This window comes from Uloborus diversus, chromosome 3, assembly GCF_026930045.1.
Source record: "Uloborus diversus isolate 005 chromosome 3, Udiv.v.3.1, whole genome shotgun sequence".
NCBI lineage: Eukaryota > Metazoa > Arthropoda > Arachnida > Araneae > Uloboridae > Uloborus > Uloborus diversus.
Genome location: NC_072733.1, coordinates 207,826,834 through 207,844,718, shown reverse-complemented (window position 1 = coordinate 207,844,718; position 17,885 = coordinate 207,826,834). Strand labels below are relative to the sequence as shown.

The window sequence follows — 17,885 nt, the reverse complement described above, 5'->3', positions numbered from 1 at the left end:
GTGAGAAAGTTAAAAAAAAAAAGTCCTTTTAATCTCAGTGATTGCTGCTATTATTTTCACATTAAATATCATTTTTGTTGCTTCAGTTTGGCCTTGACTCTTCCGCTTTGTGTTCTTCTCCCGAGTGATATTTGGGACAAAGATAATAAGAGTAGAGAAGAAATTTCTGTCGAGTGAAAAAGTTTTCCAAAAGGAGGGCAGAGAGCGTCCAGTAATGGACATTCCTATGAGAATTTCTATTTTTTTTTTCTATGAGAAGCACAACAGAACAAATAATTTGAAGAATTGTGAATCACTTTCTATTGAAGTAACAAGAAGGCAAAAGTGAACGAAGAAGCAAAAGAGGAAAAAGTCTGAAATTGTGAAGGAAAAATCATTAGATCCTCTAAATGGAAAAGTCCTATGTTGACTTCTTCCTCCGGAGTTTTTTCCTCTTTGTCTTTGTCCACGTCGTCCATTACGGAAGACAGAGGAACGGACATTGCTTGTAGGGTGAAGAGGGGGAAGGAAAAAGGGACAAAATGATCGTAATGGAATGGCCACTGCTCAGATAAGTGGACCTTACCCCCTTTTTTTTCCCACTTTCAAGAGTGGACAGGCTTTCTGCTGGAAAGGGGTTCCGCTGGACGTTGAGTAATGCCGACCATTTTGTAAATTTGATTTGGCGCCAACTTTTTGGCGACAGTTTGGGAGTGTCTTTCTGATGAATGGTTAGAGCGGCGTCCCTCTACCACCTCTATGCTCTTCACTAAATAGCAACTAGACAGATGGACACTTTGGAGTCGCTTTTCTCTGGATAGTCATGTTCAAACGGACGCTCAATATCATTTTGCAGATAATATCAACGACTTTAAAATTAAGATGAACCGCATATTTTCATAACTTCTTTTTCATTAACTAAGTTTGGCCGCCTAAGTAGAGAATAAATCAAAGATTATATGCTCGTGACCATTACGCCACGTGATTTAAGATGTAGAGGAAAGGGGGGGGAACATGTGAGCACGGGGCGCATGTGAACATGGTATGCTTTACTAAGATTACGTCAAGCAGAAAATCTTGAAAAATTCTCAAGTAATGGCAGTACCTCAAAAAAGGGACTATTTCATGGCCAAACTTTTAGAGCAAGGAGCCAGTTAATGTTCCTGTGGTGACAGCTTCTTTGTTTTAGCAGATGCTGAAGTAATTTTATCACCGTCTTCTTCGCGTAATAACGTATTTTAAGCTAACTAATAAGGTAAACTTAATTATTGTAAACCATTATATATCGTCACCTCAGAGCAAAACTAATATATGGTTTGTCCCAAAAGTAATAAGACTTTTTTCAAAAAAAAAAAAAAAAATAGTTTATTGATCAAACATGTAATAATGACTCTTCAAGACAGTCTCCTCCTGCATCTATACACCTCTGCCCATGTGTTTTCCATGCATCGAAAGTCCTCTGGAACTCGCTTTTGGGAACGCTGTTAAGGCACCTTGTCGTGGTCTTTTGAATGGCAGGGTCTCCAGATGCCTTCTTTTCAGCTCCTTTTTAGCCTTTGGGAGCAAGAAGGAGTTGGCCGGGGCTATAGGGGGTCTGTGGCACCGTTGAAACACCGATCCGGGTCAGATAGGAGTAGACGACGAAGGCAGTTGGACAATACTTTCGGCACAAGTTTCTCGCAAATCTTACGCATGGCCAAGTCTTCCGTAACAATTCGATGAACATCTGTTTTCGGCAAATTTAATTCTTCTGACATCAAACGAACACCCATTCGATGGTCTTTGTTCAGCAAATCTCGCACACGAGGGACATGATCGTTCGTTCGCGATGATGATGGATGCCCAGAAGGAGTCTCATCAGCGAGTTCCTCCCGGCCGTGTGTGAGCGACTTGTGCCACTTTAAGCAATCATCCTTGAAGGCATGAGTGAAGATAATCAAACGTTTTCATTGCGACTTTTGGAGCTTGACGCAAAATTTTAATCGCATAGCCTTGCTTAAAAGTTCTCTCCAAGATGACGACTCTGCGCGGAGGTTCACTAAAATTGACCTTCCACCGCTCCGAGAGCTCGTAGACAACTGAACCTGATGTCTCTGGAAAGCTTAGAGTCCCCCTACCTACCACTACCAACCGGTTGCGCAGGTGTGAGCATTATAGTCTCATCGCCCAAAAAAAAGAAAAAAAAGTCTTTACTTTTGGGAGAAACTGTGTACATCTAATCCCAAGAACAACGCTATATCCTACTGTTGCTCTGAGACGAAGATATAAACATTCAATTAAATTTATGACAATGGTTTTTTATTATTTATTTAACTAAGAATTCTTTGTTTTTGCAAGTAAGTTCTAACGTAGATGATTGGGTACTTTTGAGCACAACATCTAGGGGCGCATGTGAACAGTTCCCATATCCTCTCCGTAATATTAATAATGGTGCAGGAAATGCTTCAATGTTTCATCGGTGATCGAGAGTATAAAATTCCATATGAAACTACAAAAATACACTGTTAGTAATTTAGGATTGTATCATTAATATACGTTAATATTATTCCTCAAAAACTTGGATTTTGTTGCAATTTGCTCAACAAAAACATTACCTTCTAACTATGAACGATCCTGGTTGGAAATAGGGAAGTTTTCGATTTTTTTTTATTTTAAATTTATAAAATGACACACAAAAAAAAAAAAAAACATCCGTTATGTTTTTAGTTTGATATCCGTTTTGTCTTAAGACGAAAACATTATTTATTTGTTTCAATTTAACACGATTAAAAGCCTTTTAACGCTGACGTACCACGTCAGTCATGGTTAATAGCTTTCCGTTCAAGTTACACCAGTCATCACCGATTGACAATGAGTTTTTTCAGTTTCAAGTTGAATGTTTCATGAGTGGGTGAGAGTATAAAATTCTGCATCAAACTAAAAAAAAAATACTTTGTTAGCAAATTAAGAGCGTATCATTGATGTACTTAAGTATTATTCAAGAAAAACTTGGGTGGATTTCATTGCAAATTTCTGAACAAAAACGGTTGTCCCTCAATTTCTTCAAACTGCAAGCGCTCCTGATTGGGAATAAGGAAGTTGCCGTTTTTAATTTAATTGATAGAATGATGCATAAAAAAAATCATCTGTGAAAAATATTTTGGTTCGTGATAAGCATTTAATTTATAAATAATGTTCAAAGTACGTACTTAGAGACTTAAAACAACTTTCGTAAACTGCGCAACGGGTCTCAAAACTGTACAAGTGTTTCAAAACAATAACATCCAGACATCCACACAAGATTAAACAGTGCGGCGGAAAAGTTTAAGTACGAGATAAAGGTTTCAATAAAATGAAACATGCACCGGAATGCTCTGAAATTTTTACTGTATGAAAAATTAATTAAAAGTTTGTGTGCCGAATCCGGAAACGATTCAACATAAAGTAATTAATAAATTATAAAAATAATAATTTGCTATGTCAGAATAAGTTTTGAGCACAGAAACAAAATATTTAGAGTTCGCATAGCACAAAAGTCCTTTGCCTGTGATGCTTCCATTACACCTGACGAGGTGGAATACGTGATATTCAATTGAAAATGCGAGATTACGGAAGGTTTCGGGATAGAATCTGTCCCAAGCTTTCTTAATAACTGACTTGAACTCTTACACAGAGTAGTACCGCTTTCCATTCTTGTAGAAGACGTATGAGAGGACTATTAGATGATCTCTATCAGATTGAGATCTGAGCTGAGTGCTGACCAGTTTATCACACTGATATTCCCAGGTGTAAGCCATTCTTTTGTACACTACACTGGGAAGTTTGTAAAAGCTCAATACTATAAGCAAGCTCATACTATAAGCAAGCTACCATCTTATTGCCTGCATCATATGCTCCTCGGATCTTTCCACTAGTCATGCTAAAAGAATGATTACCAACCTACTCAATCAAAATGACGTATATTTTCAGCACACTGTTAAAAATTTTCCGGAAAATTTACGGTAATTGTTACTGGCATCCATGTTGCCAGTAACTATTACCGTAAAAATCAAATGTTACTGTAAAATTTTACGGTTTCCTCGGTAGGCCACAGCAACCAGTTGGCGCTGGGATCGCTCATTTCTCCGGTATAAATTACCGTAAAAATCAGCGATGCGTCGGCGATGCAATTTTACAGTAACAATTACCAGGAAATCTTCCTGAATTTTTAACAGTGCAGAGACGGTAGCACTCATTCTTCAGTCATGTTAATACATGTTCTGTTTTTCCCATTAAAATCCTGCTTGTTAGTGACACTGTTTCAGAAAAGGCTCATGTACAAATTTTTGCTTTTTGATGAATCCAGATTCGGTTGTTCCTCTACGTATGCAGTCACGAGCAATTTTTGATCGAAGTCGATGCGTTATCTGATCAAGAAAAAAATTATCAGTTCCCCGAGCCGCTCTTTTAATTTCGTCATCTACAATAAGTATGGATTTTCTTGGCCCTTTTCAGCGATACGCATGTTTGAATTGCTCACACTTATTAAAACACCATGCACTACCACATTTCGACCGATTTAAAACAAGAAAAATTTGCAAAGTGGATTCATCTTCACAGCTTTAAGCTCACAGAATTTCTCGTCTACTTCACGCGAGAACTACTGGGATTTTGGGTTTTTAATTACTCCTTGAGCGATCTCTTCACTTTAAAGAGTCAGAAAAGCCTTGCCTCTCCTACAACAGATCCCGTTTCAAGAGATATTTGCATAAAATCCGATTTGGGCATAAAATTTTGCGACACAAAAAAAAAAAAAAAAAAGGTAATTTCTTTGTAATTTCGGATTTTTTGTATTGGTTATTTTTTTCCCAACTTCAGGTACATATTTCTGAACATACTATACACCTATAGTAGACATTTGAAAGCATTTTGTTGAATAATCTTCTTTTTATTCAAATATTTGCATTATCCTTAAACTTTTGCGCCGCGCTGTAACACTTCAAAACGTTATTTAATTATGAGTGAAGCTAGTTTAGGACGTTCAAAACTTCACAAGTAATACAACTTGGCAAATTAAATCATAACTAACTAATAAACAGTGAAAAATGTTTTTGTTAAAAATCGGTTTAATGAGGGAAAATTACCTATATTGGAAAAATAAGATTTGTAAAGCTGAAATTAAGAAATATATACATATACATAAAGAAAATAAATAAATAAAAGTCTGTATGGATTTTGGTTGAAAAATTGGTCATATTAGTTTTAATAACGCGCGAGCATTAGAAGACTACGCCAAGTGATTGATTTGAGAAGTTGTACATATACTTTAACAAAGAAGAATTCCCAGCATTCTGCATCAAGTTCATGACAGCCAGTTTGTATCTCAATAACTCCGTAAATTATAAACATACGTTTTTAAGTTTTTTTTTTTTTTTTCCATCGCTATTGCGAAAAAGAGATATCTCTATTAGAAAAGTTGAAAGTAAAATGTGTCTGGAGCTTTTATTAAATCTGAAATATTAATAAAGATTGAATACTCGTCAATTTCTTCTGATTTCAAATAATTATGGTAGCTCATTTACTGAAAAAAAAGTTGTAAAAATAAAATACTATGAAAAACTAAGTAACTATCTGGTGGAAATTAGTAATTTTTCTGAGTTCCTTGATAAAGAAATAATATTTTTAAATAAATTTAAAAAATGGACATTTTTATTTTCTCCGCTATTTTAGATGCTTGTTTTAACATGAAGGAATGAACTTAACTTGCTCAACTTTTTACGTAACATATTGAAGTGTCTTTTAGGGGAAAAAAAAAAAACGCATTTTCGTTATTGTCTTCAACGTATTTTTGTCACTAGAACAACAACCACCTTGCAGTTCTTGGCGAGATACCTTGTCTATCATGTAATTCTGGGACTGTCCAACCGCAAGGGGGTAAAATTAACCATTTTAGCATTGATGATAATGCTGTTCAATTGGGCCAATTTTTACTGTATGCAGGGCCCGATCAAGTCGAACTGGTGCCCAGATCCTGAGTAGAATTTTGTGCCCCTCCCCCATGAGAAAATTTGCACAATTTTAAAGTCAATGTTTTATACTAGAAGCCTAATATACTAGAAACTACATTTTAAAGGAACATTACTACATTTAAAAGGAAACCTCGGATTTGAATACCAAACACTTGATAGTCACCAAACTAATCACAGTTAAAATTGCCTCGTAAGGCGAAAAAGAGTTAAAAAACAATTTAAAACTGAAAAAAAAAATCTTACTAATTCTGACATCAAACTTTAAAAAGGCTTCTTTCTGGCTTTAAGAGAAGCAAATGTGTCGATCAAATAATCGAAATCTATGTTTGACGTCACAGCATTTTCAATGGTCAATAAGGAAAACACCTGTAAATTATCTTGAGAAAAACGCAGCTTCTCAAATGATTTTTGATTCTTTTCAAAAATGAAAAATAACGTTCACTGGAACAGCTGCTGATAGGCAAGCTGCAGGGGTGAATCCATGTTCCATTCGAATATGTATGTGTAATGTTTAGTGATCTTATCCTTTTAAAACATTCTCCAGCAGAAGGGTTACCTTTTGCAAAAATTTGAAAGTGTGTTAATTATTCTGGAAAATGTTCACCTATGCCATCGAGTAATTTTTTTGGAATTCCAGAGCTAAGTGACAACGACTTCTTTATGCGATTTTTTTTTTAACTTTATGAGTTTTTAAGCTGATTTTTAAAAAATGTTGAGCCCCCTCTCCCTTAAAGTTGAGAAAAAGTAAAATGAGCTTTTAAAAAAAAGAAGTAAGTAAGTGAATTTAGGCTAGGCTATTTTGGTGCCCCTAAATTTGTGGTGCCCAGGTCCGCGGACCCGCCGGACCGTGCGTTAATCAGGCCCTGACTGTATGTAACGACTAAAATAGAAATATATTAGCCAAAATATTTTAGATATTTTATAGATTCATAAAAGGAACCTCTATACCAAATTTCAAAAAAAAAATCTATTACTTAAAAACTTATGAGAAAATTTATGTAAGTTATACAAGTCCAACGAAAAAATTCAAGTCTGTGGCTCTATTTATAACAGCTTCTTTTCTTAAATTGCTATCATAACCCTATCAAACCGCGAAAGCAACAAGGCAATTGTTTCACAACCTGGTACAAAAAAAAAAAAAAAAAAAAAAAAAATGACATGAAACTTTTTAGTTCAGAGAGTTTTAAGTTTTATCAAAGCGTTTCTTAATAACTACGTAAATATTATGACAAAATTTATTGCAGTTGTGACCTGCTATTTACTGCTGGAAATTAAAGGTGCAGAGAGATTAAATGACTAAGCATTCATTGTTGGCTGAGAAAAGTGTCAAGAAAATTAATCTCTTTACAGCTACGTTTATTAAGAGAGCATTCAGAAATGAAGTGTAACACACAATCATTGATAAAAAAGTGCTTTGAAGAGCGAAATGTTTTGAAAAAGAACAAGCGAATGTCTTGATCCAGGTAAAGACAATGTTGGTAGACATACGGTGCATTTCAGATGGCATAAGTCGTTTATTATATTTTGTAATTTATCAAGCAACACGCTTGCTAAAAATGATTAACTTTATTGGCCAGAAAAAAAAAAAAAAAAAAAAAAAGAAAAGTGAGAAGGCGAAGAAACAGCAGCTTCTTCTTGATATCTACGATAGTACTGCAAAGAAAGAAGGTGGGGAGAAAACGAAAAATGTAATTTTATTCTGAAAAAATAAAAACGTATCTTCGAAGTTAACTACAACGCGAACCAATGCATTAAATATTCCAAACAGAACAGAGAATTTGAGGCATAAAAACTTTAGATACAAAAGAATAAAAACCATTTTCTGTGCATCACTGTACAAGGGCTGGAACGGAAATGAAAAATTAAAAGTGAAATGATAAATTTACGTTCTCGGTTTCTCACTATCAGCAAGCTTGTCTTATTTCATTTCGTGATTAAATTAAACAGAAAAACATAATTGGAAAAACACGTCCAAAATTTCGCTAAACTACGCACACCACACATGATATGGGGCATCATTCGCTCGGGAGCTTCCATGAATTTTTCTTTTTTAATGGTTGCTACACTTTTATTAACTGATTCGTAATTTACGCAATGTACTAATACATATCGGACACTCAAACGACACACACATATGTATTACCGTTAAAGCATGAAATCAGTTATTTTATAGAATACCTATAGTTATTTCATAGAATAACTGATCGTGTCCGTTAAGAGGTAAAACTCTCTTGTATTTCATGGTTTAACTAGTTATTTCATAGAATAACGATCTGCTGCCCGTTAAAGTGTAAAATAATCTATATCATATATCTTGCACGACAAACACATTTACCTTCACCCCTACTACATTTATGAACTATAAATGACAACAAAAAATGTTTTTGTTTTAGAAATAATGTTCTTTGTAATTCCAAGTGTCATTTTAGTAATCCTTGTTGTAACAAATGATTTTATGGTACGTTTCATTAAATACTATTTATACGCTGCATAAACTAGATAAATTGCTTCTTTTTCATTTTAATTGTCTATTATTAGTTTATTTATAGAATACCTAGTTATTTCATTTTAGATAAATTGTTTATTTTACACTTTAACTGTCTCTCATTAGTTAATTTATAGAATACCTAGTTATTTCATAGAATAACTAGTCAAAGTGTCAAATTAATAAAATATTACACACTTTAACGGACATGATCAGTTATTTCAGGGAATAACTTGGTATTCTATGAAATAACTGCATTATATACTTTAACGGTAACATATACAATGTCAAAAAACAATCCCAAGATGCGGATGCGCTGGTAGCCCTGTTATAAAGGGTGTCCCAAAATTAACGCAAGATTTGAATTTGCCACAATTTTTGCTGTGAATTGTTGGCAGCCACGGAAAAAGAACAATTTGACAGCTGGGAGTTTAGGGTTAGTAAAAATGGAGTGTTATGCTATTATACAGCCAGCGAAACAATTCAATCACTGCATAAGGAATTTCCTGTTCGTGTACTCTCTCGTTTCGGTGATATGAATTGTACCCTAGATCGTGTGATTTTACATCATTAGACGTCTCCCTATGGGGTTATTTGAAGTCAAACGTCTATGTCAGCAATCCCACAACCACCTGCGCATTACCTAATTGCGATATCGAGCGCCAATAACAGTAAACTGCTTGACCCGCCCAAACTTTCATTATTTTTCAAATAATTGTTCGATAATGAAAACGCTTTATAGAATCGAAAACGCTCCATTTGTAATAACCCTAGACCTTCAGCTGCCAAACTGTTCTTTTTTCAAGATTGCCCACAATTTATTGCAAAAATGGCGGCAAATTCAAATCTTGCGTTATTTTGGGACACCCTTTATATCGTCGCCTCAGAGCAACACTAAGACATCAAATCCTAGAAATAACAGAAAGATATCCTACTGTTGCTCTGAGGCGACGATACATGTCACCTAAGATAATTGGAGATTATTTATTTATTTTTTATTTTGCATGAATTTATATTAGTAAAGGCGGGCGACGTATTTTTCCCTGAGTTGTATTGTTGATTGAAATGATAATGCAACTGAAAAGTTGATGAAGTCTCGATTTCAACATGGCAGAGAGAACCCTTTTTCTTGAAACGTTTCTGTCTCGCCGAGCGATTTCAGGTGCCGTACAAAGAGTCGATTGTCATTAAGACAGGAGCCTCTTATTAGCACCACTCTGTGTCGCTGGTACATTTTACCCGAGGCCGTAAAATCCCATTTCATAAAATGCTACACACAATATTCGCTCTCCCTTCTCGGCAACAAAAATTAAAGCCTCAGTCGGAGAAGAAAATTTGGAAAACGCGAGCAAAAGCGGCATGAGTTGGCGAGCTCTACCCCCGCTGCTTTTATACCATAGCACAGCAATCTCTTAGCCATCTTGATACAAAGGCCCTACGTCATCGCCAAGAAGAAAGTAGAAGCTTCTCATTGGTGCACCGTTCAGCAATGCAAAGCGCCGAGCCTCCGACACCATTGGTCCGGTGGACGCGAAGCCACGCCGCCGATCGTTTCTATGGCAACCTGCATCCGAGGCTGACTGTCGGAAAGCAAGCTAAGAAATAATGGCTTCAAACATTTATCTCATATTGCTAAACAACTAGTTCGTTCGTTCGCGTTAGAAAAAGCGCTGTTTGCAGACAACGTTTCACAGGAAGAACGTGTTTTGTTTTTTTCGGAAAAAAAAAAAAAAAAAAATCTAAAATCCTAACAGTTTGGAAGATTTAAAATGCGCGACTCTGCAAGAAATTCTTGAAGAACTTATGCTACAGGATTGTCTAATTATTCCAAGTGAGTAATGATTTTCGCATCATTTTTATCATGCAGCAAGAAAATTAAATGTACGAATTAGAAATCCAGAAACGCGTTTCGCATGAAAAATTTGTAGTGAACCTTTTCATGATTCAAATTCGTAATAAAACAGCAATGTCATGTGTCACCGAAAAAAAAAAAACGATTCAAGGGCTTTGGTATCTATTCCGAGCAGTTAAGTTTTCAAGATAAAAAAGGAAGTGAGTTTTAACAATCGCTTGAGCAAGGTATAATGTTAGAGCCTGTAAAATTTTCATAGGTTTTTATGATATGTGAAAACAGATTCATACCACATGATGATTTTTCATATGTTAGTGAAACAGTATATCTTACAATTCAAAATTTCACTATTTCAAAATTCAGTCCAATAAATTCATACTAATATGACCCTTTTTGCTTTAAAAATGCCTTTAAAATATTTCTCATAAGCCTATAACTATACATTTAACTTAATTATATGTTCTGCAATTATTTATGTATCAGAAGCTGTAGTTAAGAACTGATAGTTTTCTGGTTATTTATAGACGTAATATAAATTTTCTCAAACAGTGAGACCTTTATTCCTTCATTCAAGAAGTTCAAGCAATAAAAAGTAAATAGAAGAATTAAGAAACAACAATTAGAGAGTTTTTTACTCTTTTGTGTGGAAATATCTCATAGAAGTTTTTATTGTATAGCTTAAAAATAGAAGAGGCATCAATCACGTAAGAAAATGGCTTAAATCATTAAATTTAATGGAATTTTCTATTCCCGAGTTTAAATGCAAATTTTTTTTTAAAAACTTAATTTTGTTGAATTAAAATTTTGAGCTTTTAGGTATGCCAAACAAGGAGAATATGAATTAAATATTAGAATAAGCTGACAAAATACTTCATTCGTTCTTCTTTTAATGAAAAAATATCACAAAAAAATTTTCGAAATTTTTTTAAATCAGCAGTTTTCTTACGGAGATAATATTCGTATGAAGACGTACTATTAATTAAATACACGCACTTGTTCATGATTCTTCAACAAGTAGAAAAAAGAAACCAAAAATGTAAAATTTTGCCTTTTACAAAAACACATTCTTTCCAACTTTTCTCACAGAGCTAGTTTAATGAGAAATATGTTTCAGCAATTAATTCTTAGTTCAAAGTTTTAGATTTTCCTACGAGACAAACAATAGCTGCTCACATACATATATGTGTATTAATTTCCATTCGCAGTAATAAGCTTGCTTTTTTTATTCATCTCATTTTATTCTTTGCACCTAGTGCTATTTTATATTTTTCGGAATCATTTCCCTTCTGCTTATTATGTATTTCTGCTGATTTATTTTATGATTTTTGAAAAAATGTTGGAGACAGTCAAATGACAAATTATATTTACAGAAACTTTTTCCTCCCTTAGTACATAGTATCTTCTTAACGAAAATCTACTTTTGAGACATTGTAAATTGAAACTTTTGCATCGTAATAAATTTGGTAAAATATACGACACAGATTTTTATCTCTCACTACTTTATAAGTTAAAGTGCATTTTAAAAGCTTTAATGATATAAACAGCTTTCGCTTCAACTTCAAGGACATGTAAACAAATTTTGATTGAACGCCAACGATATATAAACAACTTTTGCTTGAATGAAATTGGTATATAAACAATTTTTGCTTGAAAGCAAATCATATGTAAACAACTTTTTCTTGAATAAACAATTCCTGCTTGAAAGCCATCGATATATAAACAACTTCTGCTTGATTGTCGAAGACATGTAAACAACGTTTGCTTCCCCGCCAAAGTTATACGTATAAATATCATCTCCGAAATAAGATAAAGGTATGTTTTTAATATTTACTTATGTATCACTCAGCGCAGCATTTTAAAGCATTTAATTTTTTAGGTATTCAATAAAATTACATGCAATTATTTTTCTCCAATGGAGGTACCCTTTAAAGGAATGAGTTGCCGACGGTTTTTTAAAATTCTAGTCTCGGAGAGAAAAGACGAAAACAACAGTTCCAATACAGTTAATGGCATAGCTGTCAACTTTTGAAAAACTAAATTCGTAGCAGAGTTTTATGCAGGATGGGTGGGGTGGGGGCCAAAACGGCAAATTTAATTCCGAATGCAACAGCCGCAATGACTAATTTTCGTTTGAATTTACAATAAGGGATGTAACATTTTACTCTGAAAAAAATACCAATAATAAAAAAAAACCTTTTTTTTACATTAATTGTAGTAAATTGCTTTTGTTTATTTTTTAACAGAAGTTTAGATTTTTATCAAGAGAGGCAATATTATCTAAATGATTATAATATGGATGTTATCTGTTTCCTGTAATACCAAAAAAAAAAAAAAAAAAACTCGTAGGTTTTGGACACGTTTTCGTAGCGTCGTAGTTCAAAGCTGTAGTTCATAGAAACCACGATTTTTTCGTAGCAGTCGGCAGCTCTGGAGTTAATGGTAGCAAGTTTGAAGTCGGGGCGCAACGTGCTTTTTCTCATTTGCTAGGATCGTATGAGATGCGCGCGCGACGGACATCTCTCCTAATTGGGAAAAGACAAGACAGGGACGGGAGGGGGGCTGGGGCTGTTTTGAATGTCGAGCGTTTAAGCGAGAGCATTTGCTTGTGTGTTTGCAGCCGAGGAAGCATGTCCGCCTACCACCGGCTGGCCGGGGAAGAGGGCCTGCACGCCGCCATGGATTACTCGTACCTGAACCAGGGCAGTTTCGAGGGGAGCTGCTCGCTGTCCACGTTGGAGCTTCAGCCGAGCTGCCAGCTGCCCTCGGGGGGCTACGGAGACCTGGGGGGCTGCGGGGGTGGCCCCCCCAGCTACCGATACTCGGCCTCCCCCATGGCCCGCTCCTTCTCGGCGCCCCCGTCCGCCGCCCTCACCGGCCCGTCCGCCGCCTGCGGCATGATGGCCGCGAGGCCCCGCCACCACCTCCATCCGGACCATCCGTCGAGCATGGCCGCGGCCCACCACGGACCCTCGCCGTTTCCGGGATTACAAAATCTACCAGGTCAGTGGATCCACTTTTGGTTTTACTATTCCACAAACAATACATTTTTTTTTTTGTCAACACTGATAGATTAAATTTTTTTTCAATCAAGAAATGGGTCAAATCTAGAAAAATTTAACTGCAACCAACAATATGGCAAGCTTCACCAGGGCCGTATACAGGAGGGGGAGGTTTCTTAGGGTTCAACCCCCCCCCCCCCGAAAAGTTCGGTTTAATATTTAAATGTTCGTTCATATTTAAAAATTTCCAAAAAATATTGTTTCAAAACTCAAATGAGGCAGTGAGAAGCAAAGGGATGTAAGTGGACATTTTCAAGTTTTGAGTAAAACGCGTTTAAAGACAACGTCCTAGGTAGACTTTCATTGATTTTTTTCCCTAAATCATGCTATACAGCAGCATCTACCAGGGCTACTAGTACCATCTCTTGCCCCAAGACAGAGGAGAGGTTCACCTACCATGTGTACTGGTTATCTCCAAATTTTTAATTTTTGCCACTTGCATCCCTTTGCTTCTCATTGCCTCAAATGTCTTGCATATGTATATTAATTGCATTAAACGCTTTTATAATAGATAATCCGATGACTTGAACATTAGCACAAATAGAGCAAAGCTCCGCATGAAAATTTTAGACCCCTCCTCGACATTATTTTCTAGTTACAGCCCTGAGCTTCACCAATATAATGACAGTTTCAGACCATCTTATGAGTGATGAGTTTCATCAATAACGGGGTGCTTATACTAACTGTTGAACACCAAAAGCTCCATTACATTCGTAAAACTTATCAGCAATTAGATGGTTGCAGCTAAATTTTGCTAGATGTAACTTTTTTCTTAGTAAAACATGAAAACTTTATTTATAAGACTGCAAGGCTTTTCCAAAACCCCAAACAAGCAACAGGAAAACGACGTTATTAATGGACACACTAGCAATAAATTATAAGCACGTGTTTCGGAGCTGCAAGGAAGATACTTTTCAATGCCCTAAAGAGTGAGCTTTTAACTCATCCGACAAAAGTACTTTTTAGCTTGTATGGGGTCGGATAACTTACCATCCAAAAACTCACACTTTTCTACACTGAAAAAAGTGTTCCCTGAAACACGTGTTTCCAATTTATTGTAAATGTGTGCATTTATGATGTTTTTCCTGCTGCTTGCTGAACAAAGTTATAATCGCTTCTAAAAGTTAAGTAGGGATCGGTAAAGACATTACTTTCCAGGGCTTGATTTCTAGAGGTGTTAGAGTCATATGATCATTGAAACTCATTTTAATGCTCAAATAGTTTGAATTTCGTCTAATATGAAAAAAAAAATAGAATGAAGTGAAGCTGAGCTCCCGTAAGCTCCCATGCAAATTAAGGCTTACTCAATTACTCACTCTTACCTCAGCAGCAAACAGTTTCTCCAATTCAGATTAGCTTCCTTTCCTTCGGCATTTTTCTTTCCGGGTTTAACTTTTGGAAAGGAGCTTTCATTGTAACTTGATTCATTTCTCTAACGATTGTTTGTTTAGTAACACGTCCCAGCATATTTTTTCGTATTATTTTAAAATTAAGTTTATTATCAAGAATTTGTTGTTCTATATTTGTGAATATTATGTACTCATGTATTGAGGTTTTATAAGCAACTATTACCTATAGAATGGATAATGTTAACTTAAAGATATTAAAGACTTCAGTGGATGATTATAGAGGATATTGTGATGTAAATAGCGTACAAAATGCTACGATTTAAAATTTAAGTGCTGAAAAATAAAAGAAATCATTTCCACACGAAATTAAGACCTTCTATAGTTTAGTAAAAATTTCAGAACATAGTTACTCATTTTTTTTTTTCCAAATTTTATTAACAAGAGCTTTTCAATCCCTCTATGTTTTGTGCGAATGGTATCAATATGTATTTGTACATTAGGGCTTTACATGCAGCTGCAACCTATGGAATGCTTAAAGTTGCCTAAAAACTGTTGAAGACTTCAATGTGGGCATGATACTTTTTCACCATGCGTATGTGTGTAAAATATTTAACAATTTTTAAAGTTATTTTCTTTTAAATTAATTTCTATTGTTATATTTTACACTATGTAATAAAAACTTGTAACAGAATTTCCCCAATGAAACTGTATGAGAGCATTTCTATCGGCCTTTCCTTTGAATAATTTCATCCCAAAAAACACTATGTCTCCAACTGTATAATAAGTGCAAGTAATGCATAAGTGCTACTATACCATTCCTACTACTAAAATTAACCTCTACTTAACCAGCCGGATATTTTTTGTTCATTTCGTAAATCGGTTGCACAATATATTTGTATGTGCTATAATAACTGTAAGTACATATATATTTGCTATAAAAACTAGTCATTAACTAGTAAGTTCTTTTAAAATGTACACTCGAGTCCATACAGAGGGATCAGTGCAAATAATTTTAAATGTGAGAAACATATAGCCATTTTTGGCAAAGTTAGTCATAGGTGCGATATATATATATATATATTCACACAAATAGTCAAAATACAAATGAAAAAGCAAATGAAAAAAGCGAGAACATCAAAATGGAAAATGAAAAAAGGTGAACCCAGGACCAACCATCATTTTCCATTTTGATGTTCTCGCTTTTTTCATTTGCTTTTTCATTTGTATTTTGACTGTTTGTGTGAATATGTTTGTACTGTTTTTGTTTCTAGCAGCTTTGCGCTGGCATTACGGTACACTTTTGTATTTATTATTTCAGTTTTTTAATGTCGTTGATTTTTTCAAGTTCTTTGAATTTCTATTTTAAAATTGTCTTAAATTGTATCTCTTGTTTTATATATATATATATATACGAGGCGTGTTTTTAAAATAAGTTCCGTTTTGATATAAAAAAAAGAACGAGTACAGATAGAGCAAAGAAATTTATTGCACAAAAATCTACCATCCTTACGCTATTTTTTGACATTGCTCCCGTGATTTTCCAAGCATTTGTCATAGCGTGGTACAGGTTTTTGTATACCTATTCGTAGAAAATTGTCGCCTGTGTAGTCAGCCATGGGATAACATGTTCTCTGAGCTCATTATTGCTGTTGTGCCACAGACCACCTAGGAAAGACTTTAGATGCCGAAACAAATGAAAGATGATGCGAGCGAGGTGAGGGCAGACCAGAGGATGTTCAAAAAGGCCCCAGCCAAAGCCCTGTAAGAGTCCTCATGGTTGACTAAACGGGCGGTAACTTTTTACGAATAGGTATACAAAAACCTGCACCACGCTATGACAAATGCTTGGAAAATCACGGGAGCAATGTCGAAAAATAGCGTAAGGGTGGTAGATTTTTGTGCACTAAATTACTTAGCTCTATCTGTACTCGTTCTTTTTTTATATAAAAACGGAACTTACTTTAAAAACACGCCTCGTATATATACACATACATATTTACAAGTCTCAGTTTCCTTATAAGTGACAAAAAAAAAAAAAGCTCATGATAGTAGCAAGAAAATAAGAAATCTTAACACATCGTTTACTAAAGGAACGAATGATGAAACTGCCAATCTGAGATCAAGGAGCCAGCCAGCCAATAAAAACGGAGAAACGTAATCGATGAGGATGTCTTGTCACTCACGATAGTATCGACAACAAATACACTTACTTCATGTTTTAGGAAGCTCCAAGCACATTGATTAAAAAAAAAAGGATTTATTTTCAAACTGAAAATAATTTCATAAATCATGGTTTTGAAACAATGGGGAACACTTTTTAGAGAGTTGGTTCTAAAATGCCTTTAAATTGGTGATACTAATTCTTGAAACATTTTTCATGTTATTTGTGAAGTATTTTAAACATTTACTCTTACCGTTTTATGTACAATATCTCACTCTTCATGAAAACTATTTAAAGAGCCTATTACATGATATTGTATCGATTTTTGGAAGATGTTCATGCATCAGCAGATGGGAAAGCAGGTTTTCAAACCTTATGTTGAGAACATCGCATTTATCCTTATGTTCTCAAATCTATAGCAAATCCTCTATCATGTAAAAGGGGTGTGTCACTCTTTTTTAAATGATTTCGTTTCTACTTCTATTGGCTCATATATCGCTAGTAAACTTTTCTCAAGAATTATTTGCTGCTGATAATATACGCTATCTGACGTAGAAAGGCTTTTGTGAATCGATTGGTAAGGCGTTGGACTCGTAACTGGGAAGTCGCGGGTTCAATTCCAGCCGATCGAAGTTCCTCCTTGTTCGCTAATAGTGAACCTTGATAGCGCTAGTTTGAATCAAAAGACAGCTGTGGTTCCATCCAACTGGTTAAACCACGGGTAGGCACGGCGGACTCGGGAGTGTAGTGCTGGTTTGATAGTAAGGAGCATGAGTCACAATTCTTTTTATGAGGTCTATTTCTGCTTTTAGTGGCGCATTTGGTGCTACTGCATTGGTAGTTTTCTCGAGTATTGAGTGGCGTTGATTTCATTTAGGTTCTCTCGTTTTACAGTTCCTCATTATTCGATGGTTTTTACTTATTTATTTGTTCACTGTTGAAGATACCCATGAGCCTTTGAAACTGCCACTTGCTTTTATTAAATTTTATTCCTACTCGTTTTTGAACTAGAC

At 35.2% G+C, this 17,885-nt stretch overlaps 2 protein-coding genes across 5 annotated transcripts in view; one reads left to right on the top strand and one right to left on the bottom strand.

Annotated features, from left to right (window-relative positions):
• Positions 1 to 17,885, bottom strand: part of LOC129218539 (protein SREK1IP1-like) — a 145,741-nt gene that overhangs the window by 77,556 nt on the left and 50,300 nt on the right. The gene's annotated exons all lie outside the window — the stretch shown is intronic.
• LOC129218538 (paired mesoderm homeobox protein 2A-like) overlaps positions 12,931 to 17,885 on the top strand; it is a 104,099-nt gene continuing 99,144 nt past the window's right edge. The window contains exon 1 of the mRNA XM_054852832.1: positions 12,931 to 13,303. Coding sequence (XP_054708807.1) covers positions 12,931 to 13,303 — 373 coding nt within the window. The remainder of the gene's footprint in view (positions 13,304 to 17,885) is intronic.